This window comes from Saccoglossus kowalevskii, chromosome 16, assembly GCF_978046115.1.
Source record: "Saccoglossus kowalevskii chromosome 16, keSacKowa6.1, whole genome shotgun sequence".
Lineage (NCBI taxonomy): Eukaryota > Metazoa > Hemichordata > Enteropneusta > Harrimaniidae > Saccoglossus > Saccoglossus kowalevskii.
The window spans coordinates 28321198-28339116 of NC_140656.1; the positions used below are offsets into that span (position 1 = coordinate 28321198).

The 17919-nt window shown below is 35.5% G+C and overlaps 1 protein-coding gene across 2 annotated transcripts; it reads right to left on the reverse strand.

Moving 5' to 3' along the window:
- Nucleotides 1-484: 484 nt before the first annotated feature.
- On the reverse strand, nucleotides 485-8923 carry LOC100375988 (ketosamine-3-kinase-like). 2 transcript variants are annotated; one of them, XM_085491311.1, is made up of 7 exons: nucleotides 8855-8923; nucleotides 6059-6226; nucleotides 5093-5274; nucleotides 3594-3753; nucleotides 3253-3445; nucleotides 1730-1904; nucleotides 485-1466 (listed from the first exon to the last, which is right to left on the reverse strand). In XM_085491311.1, the coding sequence occupies exons 2-7, from the start codon at nucleotides 6215-6217 to the stop codon at nucleotides 1403-1405; spliced, it is 933 nt and encodes a 310-aa protein (XP_085347437.1). In that variant the 5' UTR covers nucleotides 6218-6226; nucleotides 8855-8923; the 3' UTR covers nucleotides 485-1402. The 2 variants fall into 2 exon arrangements, with proteins under 2 accessions (XP_085347437.1, XP_077869709.1); XM_078013583.2 differs by lacking the exon at nucleotides 8855-8923 and adding an exon at nucleotides 6838-6873.
- Nucleotides 8924-17919: the final 8996 nt, after the last annotated feature.

Here is a 17919-nt window from a genome sequence, read left to right on the forward strand (position 1 = left end):
AAATTCCCATCCAACAGATTTAATTCTGTGAAATTCCCAACCAACAGGTTTAATTCTGTGAAATTCCCAACCAACAGGTTTAATTCTGTGAAATTCCCAACCAACAGGTTTAATTCTGTGAAATTCCCAACCAACAGGTTTAATTCTGTGAAATTCCCAACCAACAGGTTTATTTATGTGAAATTTCCATCCAACAGGTTTATTTATGTGAAATTTCCAACCAACAGGTTTAATTCAGTGAAATGCTCACCAGCACATTTATTTCTGTGAAATACCCAACAGCAGATATTTTTGTTGTTCTATGCTGATCTGAAATGGACATTTGTTGATAGCGATTGAGTAAAAGTAACATATATGATATGCTTAAATTTGTTTTTACTCAGAATCGGCAGTACCCGGTACATCACAAAAACAAATGCAGACAATTTCTCAGCTATTTCTACATAATAACAATTATCAGAGATAGAGCACAAGCACAAGTACATATCATGCAGAAGCACAAACAGTAAAATAATTTATTGTTCACTACAGTATTTTATACAGGATTCTCCATCACATAACCTCTTGCAAATAAAGTTTATAAAACTTTAGTGTTCTATATCTAAGCTTTCAGAAAATATATAGATTTTCGCAGATACATGTTAAGTAATGGACAGAATGATTTAATTAAAGATCAGATTATTAAATTGCATTACCACTTTGCACATCACTCCAGGAACAAGCTAAGAACTTAAAATGTATTCAAACACTGTTTTACCTAAACAATATATTAAGAAGTAGATATCCTTCCCTCACTTCCCCTTCTCGCTTATTTTATTCTAAGAGTAATGGAGAGTCTAATCTTTTAGACAAACATATCTATATTTTAACTGACCTTTGAAGGCAATCAAAGCTTAATTTGGGAAAGAAAACTTAGGGCAACAAATTTATGACAATTTCTTTTTTTAAAAGACCATATAATCATAAACTTTTCATCTTTTTTTTTCCAAAATGACAATTTTTTTGGGGGAAAAAAATGACTAAAAAATGCACACTTTAGAATAATTCCCCTAGAAGTGATTTTTATGTTGATGGCAGCCAACAAAACGTAAATTCTGCACAATCGCAATATTTAATGGTGTATTGATCACGGAATGGTACTTCACAAATTTGCAAAGTAGGAATGCAACGTTTAGATTTTTCCAGGTAACTGGCTTACTGACAACATACCCAATTAGTAGTAACTATGACAACTAAGTTTTGGTTAACTCAACTGTATAACAGATGATGTCGGATATCAGAATAACACATTAAAACTGTAATAGTTAAAAAGCAAACTTATTATTAACCACTTATTATGACATTGCAGTGGTCAATGTTCTTTTGCAATCTGAAATATATTCTGGCTGCATGCTGGGTAATGTCATTTCACCAAGGCTTTCATGATGCTTATAGACTGCCCTCTATAGCCAGATCCAAAGTGATTCCTAAAAAAAAGAATAATAATGGTAATTTATAATGACGATTACATTTCGAAAAACAGCTTCTTTACAATAATGAACATCAAAATTTAACACTTAGCCATTCAAGTTTTCATAATTTATTCAAGAAAAGATGAATTCAAGGGCACAGCACAAAGGATATACCATTCAAGATATGGTAACAATTCTCATAATCACAACAGAACCACAGTAAACAAAAGCACAGAGTAAATGCCCTCTGGAGAGCGCTGTTGAAAAAAATATCTTACCAATGGTTCAAATAGTGAAATAGTTGATAAAGCTGACTCCTTTTGTTAAACCCTGGTTGTTTAGGAATGAGGGAATGGTAGGCAGAATAGAATGAACTTCCAAATCCACCAAACATTCCTGCTATTCCGAGGTCATACTCGTGATGTCCATAGAAGGTGGCGGGGTCAAATATAACTGCAATGTATTACAATTAGAGTCAGTACAAAGTTCGTAAAATATATAATGACAATAATTATATTATTTTTGAGAAGGAATGGCGGGTGGGCTGGGGTGTGTCATGGTTGGTGAACTGAAGGTAATTTTCATTAAGCAAGTTCACAATTGAAACATTTTGATTTGACATTGGAGTATATAGAGGAAGCAAATTAGTGTATTTTGCGCTACACAGTGCTTTGATGATAATTGAGGCAGACACCAACAATTAAATGTACCACTATTGATATCAATCCAAAAGTATAAAAGGTGATGGTCGTCGTGTTCCATCCTGTTGATATGGGACTGAAAAAGTAATGTACACAACATATGTAAAATAGATTATTTACATAAAATTTAAATACCCACTGCAGAATGACCATGCAAAACCCTTTAACATAATATTGCACTTGAAACCAAATGAATTCTTGCCGTCTGAACAAGCAAGCTATTTTTCATAATATACAGGTTTTTGATGTTAGGTTTTAGTGGTAGCAGGCTCATTTAGTGGTTACTGGAGGTTGGGGTGGTCGTGGGTTCATTTAGGGGTTACCGAAGGTTGTCGTAGTAGCAATAGGGTTTATTTAGTGGTTACTGGAGGTTGGGGTGGTAGTGGGTTCATTTAGGGGTTACCGAAGGTTGTCGTAGTAGCAATAGGGTTTATTTAGTGGTTACTGGAGGTTGGGGTGGTCGTGGGTTCATTTAGGGGTTACCGAAGGTTGTCGTAGTAGCAATAGGGTTTATTTAGTGGTTACTGGAGGTTGGGGTGGTCGTGGGTTCATTTAGGGGTTACCGAAGGTTGTCGTAGTAGCAATAGGGTTTATTTAGTGGTTACTGAAGGTTGGGGTGGTCGTGGGTTCATTTAGGGGTTACCAAAGGTTGTCGTAGTAGCAATAGGGTTTATTTAGTGGTTACTGGAGGTTGGGGTGGTCGTGGGTTCATTTAGGGGTTACCGAAGGTTGTCGTAGTAGCAATATGGTTTATTTAGTGGTTACTGGAGGTTGGGGTGGTCGTGAGTTCATTTAGGGGTTACCGAAGGTTGTCGTAGTAGCAATAGGGTTTATTTAGTGGTTACTGAGGGTGGTGGTGGGGTTAAATTTTAATAGGGGTTTTTGAGGGTGGTAGTGAGGTTTATTACAGGGTTACTGAGGCAGGTAGCGAGGTTCATTATGGGGTTACTGAGGGCAGTGGTGGTACTGGTCGGAGTTTATTTAGGAGATAATGAGGATGGTGGTGGTACTGGCTAAGGTTTATATCATCGTTACTGAGTGTGGTTGTGGTATAAGTGGGGTTCATTGAGTGGAATAATGGTTTGCTAGATACAACTCACGTGGACCATTTTTATTTCCAGATGCATTCCCACTCCACAGATCACCATGTAATAACGCTGGTTTGATATCAAGTCCTTGGAACATTTCTGGTAATTTTAACTGAAGATTAGACCAAAGTTCATTAGCTTCCCGGTCTCCAGACTTTTTGTTAAGCAGGTTTAATTGCTGTTCCAGCTTCTTGGCATAAAATGTCTTTGAAAAAAACAAAACCAGAAATTGTGTTTTTACTTATTTATTAAGCATGTTGCTATGAGATTAGCAACATTAGAATTAATGAGACCAAAATAAACTTCAATGTATACCGCCCTCTCTGGTATAAAACACTTTCTATAATACTTACCACCCAATCATCTTGCCAGTCGTTAACTTGAGGTATATAACCGCAACATGTTGTTGTATGAAAGCCGAATTGACTGACATAAGCGCCGTCATCACCACTGCCGACAATACTGGCATCTTCAGCATTCTTTTTTCCCATCTCCTCATTATACAGATGCATTCTGGGAAATAATTTTAAATGCCTTTAATTCATGTAATCTTTTCAACTAATGACCTATTTTATTATAATCCATGAAAAATATAAAAAAATAGTAAGTTGATTTGAATCTCCAAATAATGAATAATATTAAAAAAACAAAACAAATTTTTTTACATTTGTGTGTTGAGAATTGGCAGTATATGAAGGTAACAGAGAATATTTAAAATTAATTTTAAACAAAAAGCCTGGTAACTAATATAGCTCTGCAACTTGATCCACAGAATTGAAGTATATAATGATAACAAAACTTTTATTAGGACAAAATAAATTATTGTTTTATTGTATACATTTCTGGTTTGCTGTCTGATTTATTCCAGAGAACCTATTAATTTAAATTCTGTAAAGAGTTGAAATAATTGAAAATTGTCTAATTTATTAACAAGCATGGAATTGAACTTTTTATCAAATGCATAATTTGTGTATCTCCTCAGTGTGATGTGGTCAGGACAGATCAAAATGCATATTACATAGTTTGACGTCAAACTTTTTCCCATGGTACTTGCTGCCTGAAATTTGAGCAAAGATTTCTGGGGGTATAACTAAGGCGCTATAACTAAGGACTAATGATTCATTTCGGCAAGCTCGATCAAGTTGGTATTTTAGGAATTATTATTCACTCCCTCCAAACAATTGGTTAAAATTAAAGAGAAATTGTATTTGGTGTTATTTTAGCAATATACATGTAGTACTACATTCAACACTCCACTATTTCAATTTTTCAGAATATGTACATCTGCAGGTGGTAAATATAATCCCACGATATTTTCTTTTAGGCTGATGTCAGCAGACACTCATGATTACCGTCAGAGTAGCATCAATCCTCGTCTGCCGCTCAAATTGATACAAAACTCTGATGGAAATACAGGGGGATTATATATATAAAATCTAAATGCATCTGTGTATTACCCAAGAGCATTTATGTATGAAGTTTCATTGAAATCTATGATAGTACTTAAGATGTGGGACAACAAAATTTGGCTAATTTATGTAAATAAGTTAATTATCATGCAAAGATTTCAGCCAAAAACTAATCATGTCTGTCTATAATTCCAAAGAATCAGTGAACAAAATTTCATTGAAATTGGTTCCTAATATATAAGAGGTAACATAAAAAAGATTATAATTTTTTTTTTTAATTTATCAATATTCGGTTAAAAAATTGACCCTCTAGGGACACTGTGGTTTGCATATTTTCATTGTCTCATTCAAAATAATAGGATCAAGAATAAAAAATAAATTACTAGAATTTTGGATAATTATTAATATATTAATATTTTTGTTATAACAAAGCCCTTTCTTACTTGGCTAATAATTCTCCTAATTTAGCGGCATGACTTCCAAGTCCCTGCATGTCTGTATGCTCCATTATCAATACTGCACCAGAACCATGATCAACCACTTTATAAGGTTTAGGAACTCTGACAGTACCCGTAGCAATGATAGCATTCAGTCCAGCTAGTTCACCGTCAAACATTAATCTTGCCTTGGAAGAAAAAAAATTGTAGTAAAAATAGATAAATAAATAGATTTTCAGAGTACTACTTGAATTACTCAGATTCTTTTGAACACAAAATAGAAACATGCATGCAAATAACTTCATACATTATTAAGTGTATACACAGTTGGGGTTTGTACTTCAAGATGGTTACCACTGTTGACTATCTATATGTGGAGGCAATTTAGTATTAAAAGAAAACAATTAAATGATTATTAGACAACTATTAGATGACTTTCAAATTTAATTTAATGAAGTCTGAAATAATAAAACTTTGTGAGACACTTAACTAAATAACCCCAGTTATATTTGTCAATAAAGTAAATAACCTATATTATTACTATTATTATTATTATTATTATTACCAATCTGTCACCGTAACGCAATAAGTTAGTGTGCCGTAATTTTGCAGTATTTTACAGGGTATTTTCATCGTACCATATAAGGAAACGTGAATTCCAAATATGGAATGATGACGCGCATAAGCGTTCTCTACTAATAAAAACAAATATGGCTGCCATCAGGGTTTGACGGGACTCAACACAACTTTTTGGATTTTGGCATTCCCATGATGTATCCTTGGAAGGAAAAGATGTATAATAATAGAAGGTTATTACAAGAATACCTCAAAGTATGCCCTCAGACAGTGTGATGCGCATCTGACCTTTGCTGCGCGTCGGTCGATACTGAGCTGTACTGTCTTCGTGCATACTTTGAGGTATTCTCGTAATAACCTTATAGTATCAGTATTTATTGAATAATTGATACATACCCCACTCTCTGAATTTATCTTAACGAAGACTTTCCCATAGTTGTCCGTCTCATAACTCTGTCCGCTACTTATACACCCCCCACCTCCGTAACCAAAGGACTTCACACGAGTGCATCCCAACTGTTTCTTCAAAAGGGATTCCATTATCACCTTTTTCATTAACTGATTCTACGTTTATTCAAACAGAAAGAATATCAGATTATTATGAGAATATCGCAAAGTATGCACAAAGGCAGTACAGTGGCCGTATTGACCGACTTGCAGTAGAGGTTGATGAGTCACCGTACTGCCATTATTCCTTGCTGTAGTGATATAAGTTAATGACAGATGACAGCCCAAAAATGGCAACAAAGAATGTATCACACTGTGTGAATGTTTACACTCAGTGTCTAGATTCTATTTCCATCATCCAATGATAGTGCCTCGATCTGTGTCTGAAGTAGACTTTCTTGCAGTCGTGCGATTCCGATTCTTGAAAAATAAATATAAATTGCGTAAACAAAGGGATGAACGCGAAAGTCATGTGACCGCGAAATCCCAACAGACTTGCCATCAGTGTAAGCGGCCTCACATTACCGGCCAGATTCTGGCTTGTAATGATTGCTTAAGTGAAGCTAAATGAAGCCGAGGTGGACATCTAGTCAGGAATCTAGTATGTGAAACACGCCCACACTCAACAAAAGCAGTAGTAAACACTAAATCTTACCTACGCACGTTACACTTGAGATTCAGTCAGCTATTCATATGTAACAATCCGCACAGCGACTCTAGTTACTTACCTCATAGCTCTTCAACGTGTTCCTGGCACTTCTGTCACCTCATTACCCCCCACCCCCACCCCTACCCAACCCCCACAAATGACATTTTAAACTCACACTGCTTGATATAAATAGCCAACAAAGCCAAATTGGATGATAAATATAGATATACACATTTATTATACTGGTATTAACAAAATTTATTATCGTTATATGTGACAAGAAAATTAGACCACTATTTCTATTTATTTATTTATTTATTCATTCATTCTACAATTAAATTACCAGTACAATTAGAGTGACTTAGTATAATTAAAAAGCAAAATACACCACTCTAGAACAGTTATAACGATAATGAACTTAAAATTGAGAATGGAAGTAACGTAAATGCATCCAAGCAACCTATTTACTAGTATGTTTGTGCTGTGTTTTGGGTGGGGGCTATGCAACTAATGAATCCGGAAATTCAGAAACTTACTTTTTAAAATATGGATACAACTGTCAAGACAGTTAACTGTTAATCATTCTACAAAATTCAGAATAAATAAACTGGCAAACATAAATACTAATGAAATGAAAGAAATGAAAGAAACATGAAGAAAAAAAGCTTATTATAAACATGCATAATTTTATTTAATTTTATACAATATACTATTTCATATTTAAGTATAACTTCAATATTGAGTTCATGAAATAGGGGTAATGTTGTAAATGTTATTTGTTTGGGGATTTGTTATCATAAATTGTGCACATATCTATATTTGCAATAAGGTTGCTTAAATTTGATATTTTGAAAAATATGTTATTCCCTCTGTGACAATGGTATTTTAAGGTCATTACTCACAATAGCAACTGTGATTACTCACATTCACATTATGTGGTTTGTACTGGCATACATTTGTTGGTAAAAGTTTGGTAAATGTTACCAGTACACAACCAACCATGGATATGCCTATGTGCATTCTGAATATCAGTACATACATTTTTTTCAAAACTTCTTTTCTCCAAATTGCTGAATAGTTAATAATAAATAAAACCGTATAACAAGACTATATAATTAACTGAAGAAAGATTTTGAGATAAATTTGACATTGAGCTCACACATGTCAAAACAAACTTTTAAAAAAACAAAAACAGCAGAATCCCTAAAAAAATTAATAGGGTCGGCCAAATCAATGTCCAACCACACTGAAACACACAATGATAACAAATCGTAGAGGATTCTGGATAATTTATAGTTTACACATTTAGGTTGCTCAATACAGTCTCCAGAACATGGTAGGTTTGACATGGATCCGCAGACATTTTGTGTGAGAACATGTTCTAATGATTAAAATATGGAAAATTATTTCCATTGTCATATCTTTACAAATAGATCCATACTCCAATTTATATTTCAGAGTCATGTTCTACCCCCCCCCATATAGTTACATGTATCAACTCTGAAAAACATGACACAGTAGAACCATGTTTACCTCAAAAAAATATGAACTTGTATAGCAATAAGCAAACTATTTGCAAAATATCAAAAAATTCTAAAAACTTTCGTTAAATTGTAAAGAGCCATCCTAATGCATAGTTGTATTTAGTGGCCATACTGCAGTATTGTACTATATCGGTGTTGTGTCAATAAATTATTATTATTATTATTATTATCTAAACAGAATATAAATCTTGTATAATTGGCAGGTATCATTTCCTTAATCTCACTACACATGTTTTTATGAAGACAGAAATAAAGTAATATCGACTCCATAATTCAATCCCATGTATTGACAAAATGCCATTTGATGCATACGTGTAATTTTGAAATCGAGTCAGTTGACGAATTATACAAATGTGGTGTGTGGCCTACATGGAGTGAGATAAATGAAGCCAAGGACAGCTGGTGAAACTAACCCCGAAACTATCATCTGAAACACGCCCACTTTCAACGAAGGCAGTAGTAAACACTAAATCTTACCTACGCACGTTACACTTGAGATTCAGTCAGCTATTCAGATATAACAATCGGCACAGCGACGCTAGTTATACTTACCTCATAGCTCTTCAACGTTCCTGGCTGTTCTGTCACCAGTCATTACAGACGTGACCTGGTGTCAAAGGTCGTTAAAGAGCGTTTGTTGGCGCGTCGCAAGTGTTCGATTTTCATGCATTTACGAGTAAAACTATGTATTTTACGCGCGTTGCGTAAGTCGCTATGAATCCATTTAGGGGACAGGAGAGGTACAGTGTATGTACGGGTACCTCAAAAGCGTATCTGAGGGTGAGTTGTGCGGGCACGCAGAAGCCACGCAAGACAAGTCTGCGTGCAATACCGATTCTTTTGTTTTTAATAATACTATAAATAAAATCCATTAACCTAGCAGTAAAACTGGTTTTCAGTAGGGACTATTTGGAGATGTCGATAGAACGAATTAAGGGAGAAGCTAGGTCCAAGTTCAAAGTTGTCAGGGTCAATTCAATCTGTCGTTCAGTATACTTTAATATCGTTTGAACATCGTGTTTGAACGTACACACTTAGTGTGACCGTGAGATGGAGAATGATGAATACAACCGAACTCGGCCAGATTTCAACTCGGCCAAGAAAAAAATGCACAACTCGGCCAGTTGTGAATGTCGAGGTGTAAACTGGTCATTGGTCAACAATTGTCACCTTCTTTCACGTCTGTTGCCGTGGCGGCATTTTATTTCCAGATGTTATATGCTACACAACACACCCAGTGACGCATCCGTTTCACTGACTGTTTTTGACTAACTCCCGTGACTGTTTTATTGTCGATTTCAACAACGCAAGTTTACATACATACACACACAAACGCTACTGGTTCTCCGACACGTTCAAGTTGTTGATTTCAACATTGGCTGAACATTGTCGATTTCAGTGACGCAAATTTTCTTTTCAAAGAAAAAACACAGACATTACATCGGAATCACAGACATCACATCGGCGACCGTCTGGCTACGCTGTGTAACAACACAACACACAAAAAAAGAAACGCTTCTGTTTCCCCGACTGTTGTCGATTTCAGTGACGCAAGTTTTCAAAGAAAAAGCTCTGCAATGTAAAAACACTAAAACTAATGTTTCAATTTGTAGCAGTTTTGTATGGCGCAACATTTTATTGTGTGATCCTTAATGCATTTTATTTTTCAGATCCATTACAAAATATTGTGAAGATTTACGAGTTGCATTTAATAAATCACTTCTGTTATAGATAAACTCTATGTTACGGTAAAATAAACTACTAGTATATATAATAATGGACTATGCTTGAGTACGATTCACATGCGTCTTGACTCATGTCACCGTGATAATAAACCATTTGACAAGGCTACAAGTGTGATTCACAATCGGCCCTAACCCATGGTGTGTTTAAATGAACTAATGCAGCAGTGTTTTAGATCTATTCACGGGTGGCTTTGTAGTGGGTAGTTGTTTATTAAACAAGATTTATGCAAGATTTACTCACCAAAAGTTATTTATTTTTAACTTGTCACTGTGCTTGGCAAACAGGAAAAGGCTACAATGCTTCATGCGCGGAACCAAGCTATGTATACATTGCTTATATATTTAAAAACACAACGCGGTTACTACCAGATTATTACATCATCTATACCATTTTTCTCACCCAGTGTGATTACACTCACACATATATATTGTCTGTAGCTGGGGGAGCAGTATATATGAATGAAAATAAAAATAATAAGAACATAACGGTTAATCACTGGAAAAAAACCATGGATTTAATAAGATACCTCCAAGGAATAACAAAAACATTTTGGCAAAGCGTCCCGGTTTTATTGGAACGTTCACAGCCATGGCTGCGCCCTCTAGCGGCTGATAGCCATAAGCATAATTCTTTGCCAAATTCTGCTAGGAATGAAAACACCTTTACACGACTTGTTACTTTCAAAAAAATAGTTTTATTTGGGAAAAGTACAGACCAATTTGAACACTGCAATTGGTAAATAAATGCAAATACACCGTTCTTGTAAGATACGAGTTATTGGTGAATAAATGCAAATACATTGTTCTTGTAAGGTACGAGTTATTGGTAAATAAATGCAAATACATCGTTCTTGTAAGATACGAGTTATTGGTAAACAAATGCAAATACATCGTTCTTGTAAAATACGAGTTATTGGTAAATAAATGTAAATATATCTTTCTTGTAAGGTACGAGTTATTGGTGAATAAGAGCAAATACATCGTTCTTGTAAGATTCGAGTTATTCGTAAATAAGTGCAAATACATCGTTCTTGTAAGATTTGAGTTATTGGTAAATAAGTGCAATTACGCCGCGCTTATAAGGTACAAGTTGTTGTACATAGGGGAAATTCTATTTTAGTTGTTGAAAGTCACGGGGCAACCTGGCAATATCATGAGTGCTTGTGTTTAATGTTTGTGCGTATCTTGAGAGATCGACGCAACCCATAAAATATAAACCAGCAGTAATAAGTTGTGTGTTTCAATAAAAGAATGGACATATTTGGCATAAAAATCACAATGGAAATACTGTTGATAACTACACGTGGTCACACCTTTTACCGACTTGTTAAAGAAGAGCTCCCCTGTCGTATGCCACCAGTCAAATCGCGCCTCGCACGAGGTGTTTATTCATCCATGTCTGTCGATTACAAGTTAGTATGCCCACGCTTGTAGCTATGAAGTATTTTACGCACCGATCACGCGAACTCCAATGTTTTTGTGACCACAAAGTTGAAAAAAAAAAAAAACATGACACAAATTGATAATATACATGGAAATATGAAAACAGTGAAAACTATTATTTCGAATAACGATTGCGCCATATTTAAAAAATAAATTAAGAAACATAATGTGAATTAAAAAACAATTTTGCTTTAGAAACCTACCTTGTTACCCTGCAACATATTGAGATGCGCGAAAATCTAACTAAATTCTACCTCAGTGACCATAACTTGAAAATTGAGACACAAAGAAACACCCCCGAAAGAAATGTCCTATTTGAAATGGCAAAAACCAAAATCCAAAACTTTGCCACCAAAGACACAATTCATAGCTTTGCTAAACAACAGTGGTCTAACACTCCCTGTGGCGAGGTACCCGGAAAGAAATATTTTGAAAAAAGACACCAACCCCAGTGACAATTTTAGTTTGTTTTATTTTATTTATTTGTTGTAACCTTTTCTATTGCAAACTATGCCTCGAAAGCGACAGGCGGTACAGGCGGTATCTTCAACTACGTACTCGCTTCTATTCATGTTGTTAACACCTTATTTAAGCCGTGATTTTTTTATTTAAACAATGATCTGCCGCCAACCGAAAGGTCATTGTTTGCAATTTAGCGTATAAAGTACAGGAAGTCGGGCATTTAAAGGCCCAGGTATACTATAAATACGCTCCAAAACAATAGGGATTATTTCCTTGCTTGTTACGCTGTAGTAAACAGCTCCAGCCAAGCTCCAGTAAAAACGCGTTTTCTCGAACTTACATGTCTATTATGTCGTGCCAAAGTGGATGCATTGTGACTATGAATATCACAGCAGTGACTGTGTGTAGTATTTATGACAATAAATAGTGTACGAGCTGAGATTTTGGCGGATAAAAGTAAAAAACATGAACCGGGGAAAGGGATGCGCGACTAATCTTGAATAATTACTATTGTCAATCAAAGTCACGTGATGTTGGACCGCTGGAACAGGATGCGTCATAGGCTATGCAAGTGTTTAATACCATGCATTAAAATAGCCACACCTCCAATTCACACTTGCCCGGGGCAAGTGAATTGGGCCTTTAATAACTTGGCGACAGAGTGGGACATCTTGCTACATTGTTACATTCCGACTTCAATTCTTAATTTATTCAAGTAATTCCCCATGAAAACACATCCTAACAAACCACAAAAATGCGGATCCTGAGATGTATTGCTCAACAACCAGAAGAAACAGTTTATTTGTTTATTCACTGATAGACCAATACAGACTATTTTGTCTGCCTACATAAACTGCTACACTCTTTTCCTCTTTCCTTCGTTTCAACGTTCTCAATTCATCACGCGACAAACCACACATGAGCATTCGAGCCCTGACTGAAACAGATTTGTATTAGATGTATATTCTAGTTATCTGTCTGCAAGCCACACAGGCCCACTGCACAGTGTCAATCACTCAGGACCATATGGTGTCTAGTACAAAGGCGGTGGCGAGTAAATAAAAAAAAAACATCTGCTGCATTGTGTAAAATAGGGTGTTAAATCGTGAAAATGCCCTGCAAAAGACGAAAAATAAGCTGTGAGTAAGATAGTCATACATTCGCTGTGCATTTAATATATTAACATTAGATATGAACGCATATCGAATATAATTTATACCCAATCTGTTTTGGATCGTCATGGCAACATGTTGCTTGTTTGAGTGGAGTGGATCGCCAACAGCCTACCGGTTTGTATATACAATAACATGGCATAGTTTCAAAACTCTTGTATTTCATTTCCACTGAAGATTACTACATGCCTCTCACCATTCTTGATTCAACCCTTGCCGTCCGTGCAGTATTTATTTTTTACATAAATAACACGGCGCTCGTTGCTGCCGCTTGTGACACGGAAACAATAACAAGCGTCTAACAAAAGAATCACACCTTGCACGATGTGTTAATTACACAACCCCCAACGTTTTTGTAACCATAAAGCACTGCGTCACTGAAACCGATAACCCTTGTGGCCATATTTTATTTTTTAACAATCGACAACCCTTTTTTATTAACAAAGCTTGATAAGCATCACTGAAATCGACACCCTTTGACGCCCGTACATTTTTTTATATTTTATTGTGATATGACTCTGGCAGTCTGTAATACAGCGCTCGCTGTTGCGTCACTGAAATCGACAACCCTTTTTTTGTTATTAACAAAGCACATAGGCATCACTGAAATCAACACCCTTTACATTTTATTGTGATATGACTCTGGCAGTCTGTAATACAGCGCTCGCTGTTGCGTCACTGAAATCGACAACCCTTTTTTTGTTATTAACAAAGCACATAGGCATCACTGAAATCAACACCCTTTACATTTTATTGTGATATGACTCTGGCAGTCTGCAATACAGCGCTCGCTGTTGCATCACTGAGATCGACACCCTTTGACAAACCATTAACATATATGCTGGCCGAGTGCGGTCACTGGCCGTGACCGGTCACCGGCCGAGTAGAAATCTGGCCGAGTTCGGTGGTCACCTGAATAGGTAATCACTCAATTCAACTCTGAGGATAGAAATCTAAATAAGTTTGATTGCAGTCTGTATTTTACAAACTCAAACCATTTCTTGGTGCGATCATGTGTTAATCATTGTTATTGAAGAGGGAAGGCAAGGGGGTAGCTGGTACGGTTTTACGGGAAACAAAAAGGGCTTTTTACAATTTACAAGGGAAAAAAAGACGTTTTTACAGTTTACAATGTTAAATCAAAGAAAGCTTAGAAAGAACTCCCATGTGCTGAGAGTATTGGAGACACATTAAATATAATTCGAAATTACTTAGCTGAAAACTAATTATGCAAATCAGAAAATTAATATGACCAGATTTGAGTGTAAAACTAATGAGGTCTGCGCAATGTAACAGAAAATCTATGTCTCCAAGTTTAATTGAAATGTGATTAGAACCAAAAAAATATGAATTATTATGCTTATTAGGGAATTAATATGAACAGATTTTTACCCCAAACTAATTAGGTTTGTACATTGTCCTAGAGCATCTTTGTACTACGTTTCATTGAAATGGAATAATTAGTACCGTGAAAACTCCAAAATTTCGACCCCTCTAAAAATTCGAACGCCTATTTATTTGCCGGGTTTCGGTGTTTTATTTACCTCCAAATTTTCGACTCCACTAAAAATTGCCGACTCATTCTTATTCGAAAATTGCGACCAGTTTTAGTTTTCCCCCAAACGAAAAAAAAAACGATGTGAGCGTTCAAACGGGACCTTCCTCGAAGGCATGAATCCGGGTTTCTGATTGACTGAGAGATTTTTATTTTATTGGTAACGAAAATATATTCTAAATAAACGAAGTTTCAAATAAAAACGAACACAAAAATCTCGGCATGCTGCGTTTCTGAATTGTTGATTATTACTGTACTCAGTAGTGATTATAATAATGTACACAAAATAAATTTGTTGAATGGTTATGAAATACAAATAAAAGTCAACTTAGTTTCATCGTAAGCGAATGATTCCGGTCTCGTATAAACGTTTGATGCTGTAGGATATCCGCCATGTTCTCTTAGGTCAAATAGGTCAAATCGCTAATTAACCAATCAAAAAGCTGGATGATGCCAACGTGTTCAAATTACCATAGCTTATTTAAATATGTTAATGTTATTGAACGCAATGCGGAAGAGATTGATGTTGTAGTACGATATTTTGGCTTGGATTTTGATGCGAAAACGGCATGATTTTTTTTAAATAAAAAAATTAGTTGTTTTTAAAAATTAAACTGGTCATCTGAAGAATAATTTAACATTGTTCACAGTGATAACAGCTCATTCTCGAAAGGAAGCTTACCCGCTCACGCTAGTCACGATAAAAATCATACACGTGTACTCTTGAATAGACAGACGTCAATGACTACGGTAAAACTTACTCTATTTTAGCCGGCAGGATTGATTGAAATGTCCGAAAAATGACGCCAAAATACACCTTAAAAGTCCCATTTTATTTTCTTAAATCCCATTTTATTTTTTAATCCAAGGGCGAATTTACGGCAGAATTTGGTCCCTCAAATAAGGGACACGTGAGCTTTGATTCTAACCGGATACATTGCACTGGGTCGGGGAGATAGTTTGCTAAACTTCCATGTATCTTTTGTCCAATGGGTACCTGTACTTCGAACATTCGCAAGTTTTCCTAGGTAGTGCGAGACAGCTTTGTCTTTTGACCTATTAGTTTTGTGCTGACCTCTTCTCCGCGTCTTGATGTTTTGTTTTGCTTGTCATAATACTCACTGATTGATGACTTTGTTTAGATTTTGAGTTACAACTCGGCCACGACCTTTGCTTTTACCGTGAAACATGAGGAAGTTTACGTCAATTGACGGACATTGCATTTTTTAAAAACTAATGAAGCACACTGTCTATCATCCCCATTTTTTCATTTGCTGATTTCTATTCTGGAAAATTCGACCGTCCGAAAATGCACCTTAATTTTGACTCTAAAAACACGTCACATTTCTAACACCAATTATGTAAACCAGTCGAAATTTTGGAGTTTTTACGGTACTTTAGATATCAGTGTGAAAGCTTAAAATTGATTAATTATGCAAATTAGGTAATTAATATGTACAGATTGTAACCCACAATTATTCAGGTCTGTCTATTGTCCTACAGCATCCATGTACATTCATTGATATGTGATGTATAGTACCTGAGATATCAGTGTGAAAGTTGGTTAATTATGCAAATTAGGTGATTAATATGCACAAATATTTACTGGAAACTAATTGGGTCTGCATAATTCTAGATTCATTGAAATGTGATGATTAGTACTTTAGATATCAGTAGAAAAGCTGAAAATTAATTATGCAAATTAGGTAATTAACATGCACAATTATTTACCCTAAAACTAATCAGGTCTCTGCATAGTCCTAAAGGATCTATGTACCAAGTTTCATTGAAATGCGATGATTAGTACTTGAGATACCCATGGAAAAGCTGAAAATTAACTAATTATGCAAATTAGGTGATTAATATGCACAAATATTTATCGAAAACAATCAATCTCTGTATAGTCCTTGAGTATGTAAGTACCAAGTTTCATTGAAATGTAATGCTAACTACTTATATCAAATGCTGAAAATTAATTAATTATGCAAATTAGGTAATTAATATGTACTGATATTACCATAAAAACTATCAGGTTTGTGCAGTGTCGTATGACATCTATGTACCAAGTTTCATTGAAATGTGATGATTAGTACTTGAGATATCAGTGGAAAAACCGAAAATTGACTAATCATTATGCAAATTAGGTAATTAGTATCCACGGATTATTACCAAAAACTAACCAAATCTGCGCATATGTTCAGAGCATCTATGTACCAAGTTTCATCAAAATCCAATGAGTGGTTCTTTAGATATCAGTGGAACAGTCATAGAACAGCTAAAAATTAGCTAATTATCATGCAAATTAGGTAATTAACGAGCATGGATTTTTACCAAAACCTAATCAAATCTGCGCATTGGCCCAGAGCATCTATGCACCAAGTTTCATCAAAAACCGATGTATGGTTCTTGAGATAGCAGTGGAACAGTCGGACACACATACACACATACACACACACATACACACATACACACATACAGACACACTAACTGCAAAGACTCCCATTTTGTGCTTCGCACATGGGAGTCAAAAATGGAACATTGAATGGTCCAAAGAGCTCTCCGACTCAAATGCTCCGCCATTACTGCGCCGTGTGTAGAGACGCATGCGCATATTACCCTCGTAATGCTCTTCATTCGGTTAGAGGGCCTTTTACGTCTTGGACATTCAATTTTGTAGTGAATTGTGTCATCTAGTCGTTTTACAGTTTCTGAAATGTAATTTCCCTAGATTTTTTTTTTACGATTTTTTTATTTGGATGTAAATTCTTGTACTTACCGAGAAAAATGACACATTTTTACAGTGTACGAAACAATATTTGATTGATTACGTTGTACGTCTAGCCTGTGATTACAGAATTACGGAATATATTGTTTCTATTTACGTTGTACGAACAAAAAAATATTGCAATTACGTTGAACGAAAATAATCCTTGCCCCCCCTAATTGAAAGACCACAGGGAGCCCAGGAACTATAATCAACTGTACGAACTCCCTATGCGTGGGGGAGGGGGGTTCTTCTGGTATCTAGTGTAAGAAATATTTTTTTTTTATGACAAAGTATTTTCCCCTGGTGAACGGATCAAGGGGATATTGCTGAAACAATTTGCTAGCAGATTTAAGTTCATTTCGAATTTCCCAGCATTCTCTATCAAACCATAATTTGGTTTCTCTTTTTTTCTTTTTTCTAATTTTGGGTGTTATTTTTTTGACAGTTTTGTCCGCGACTGATGACAACAAAGC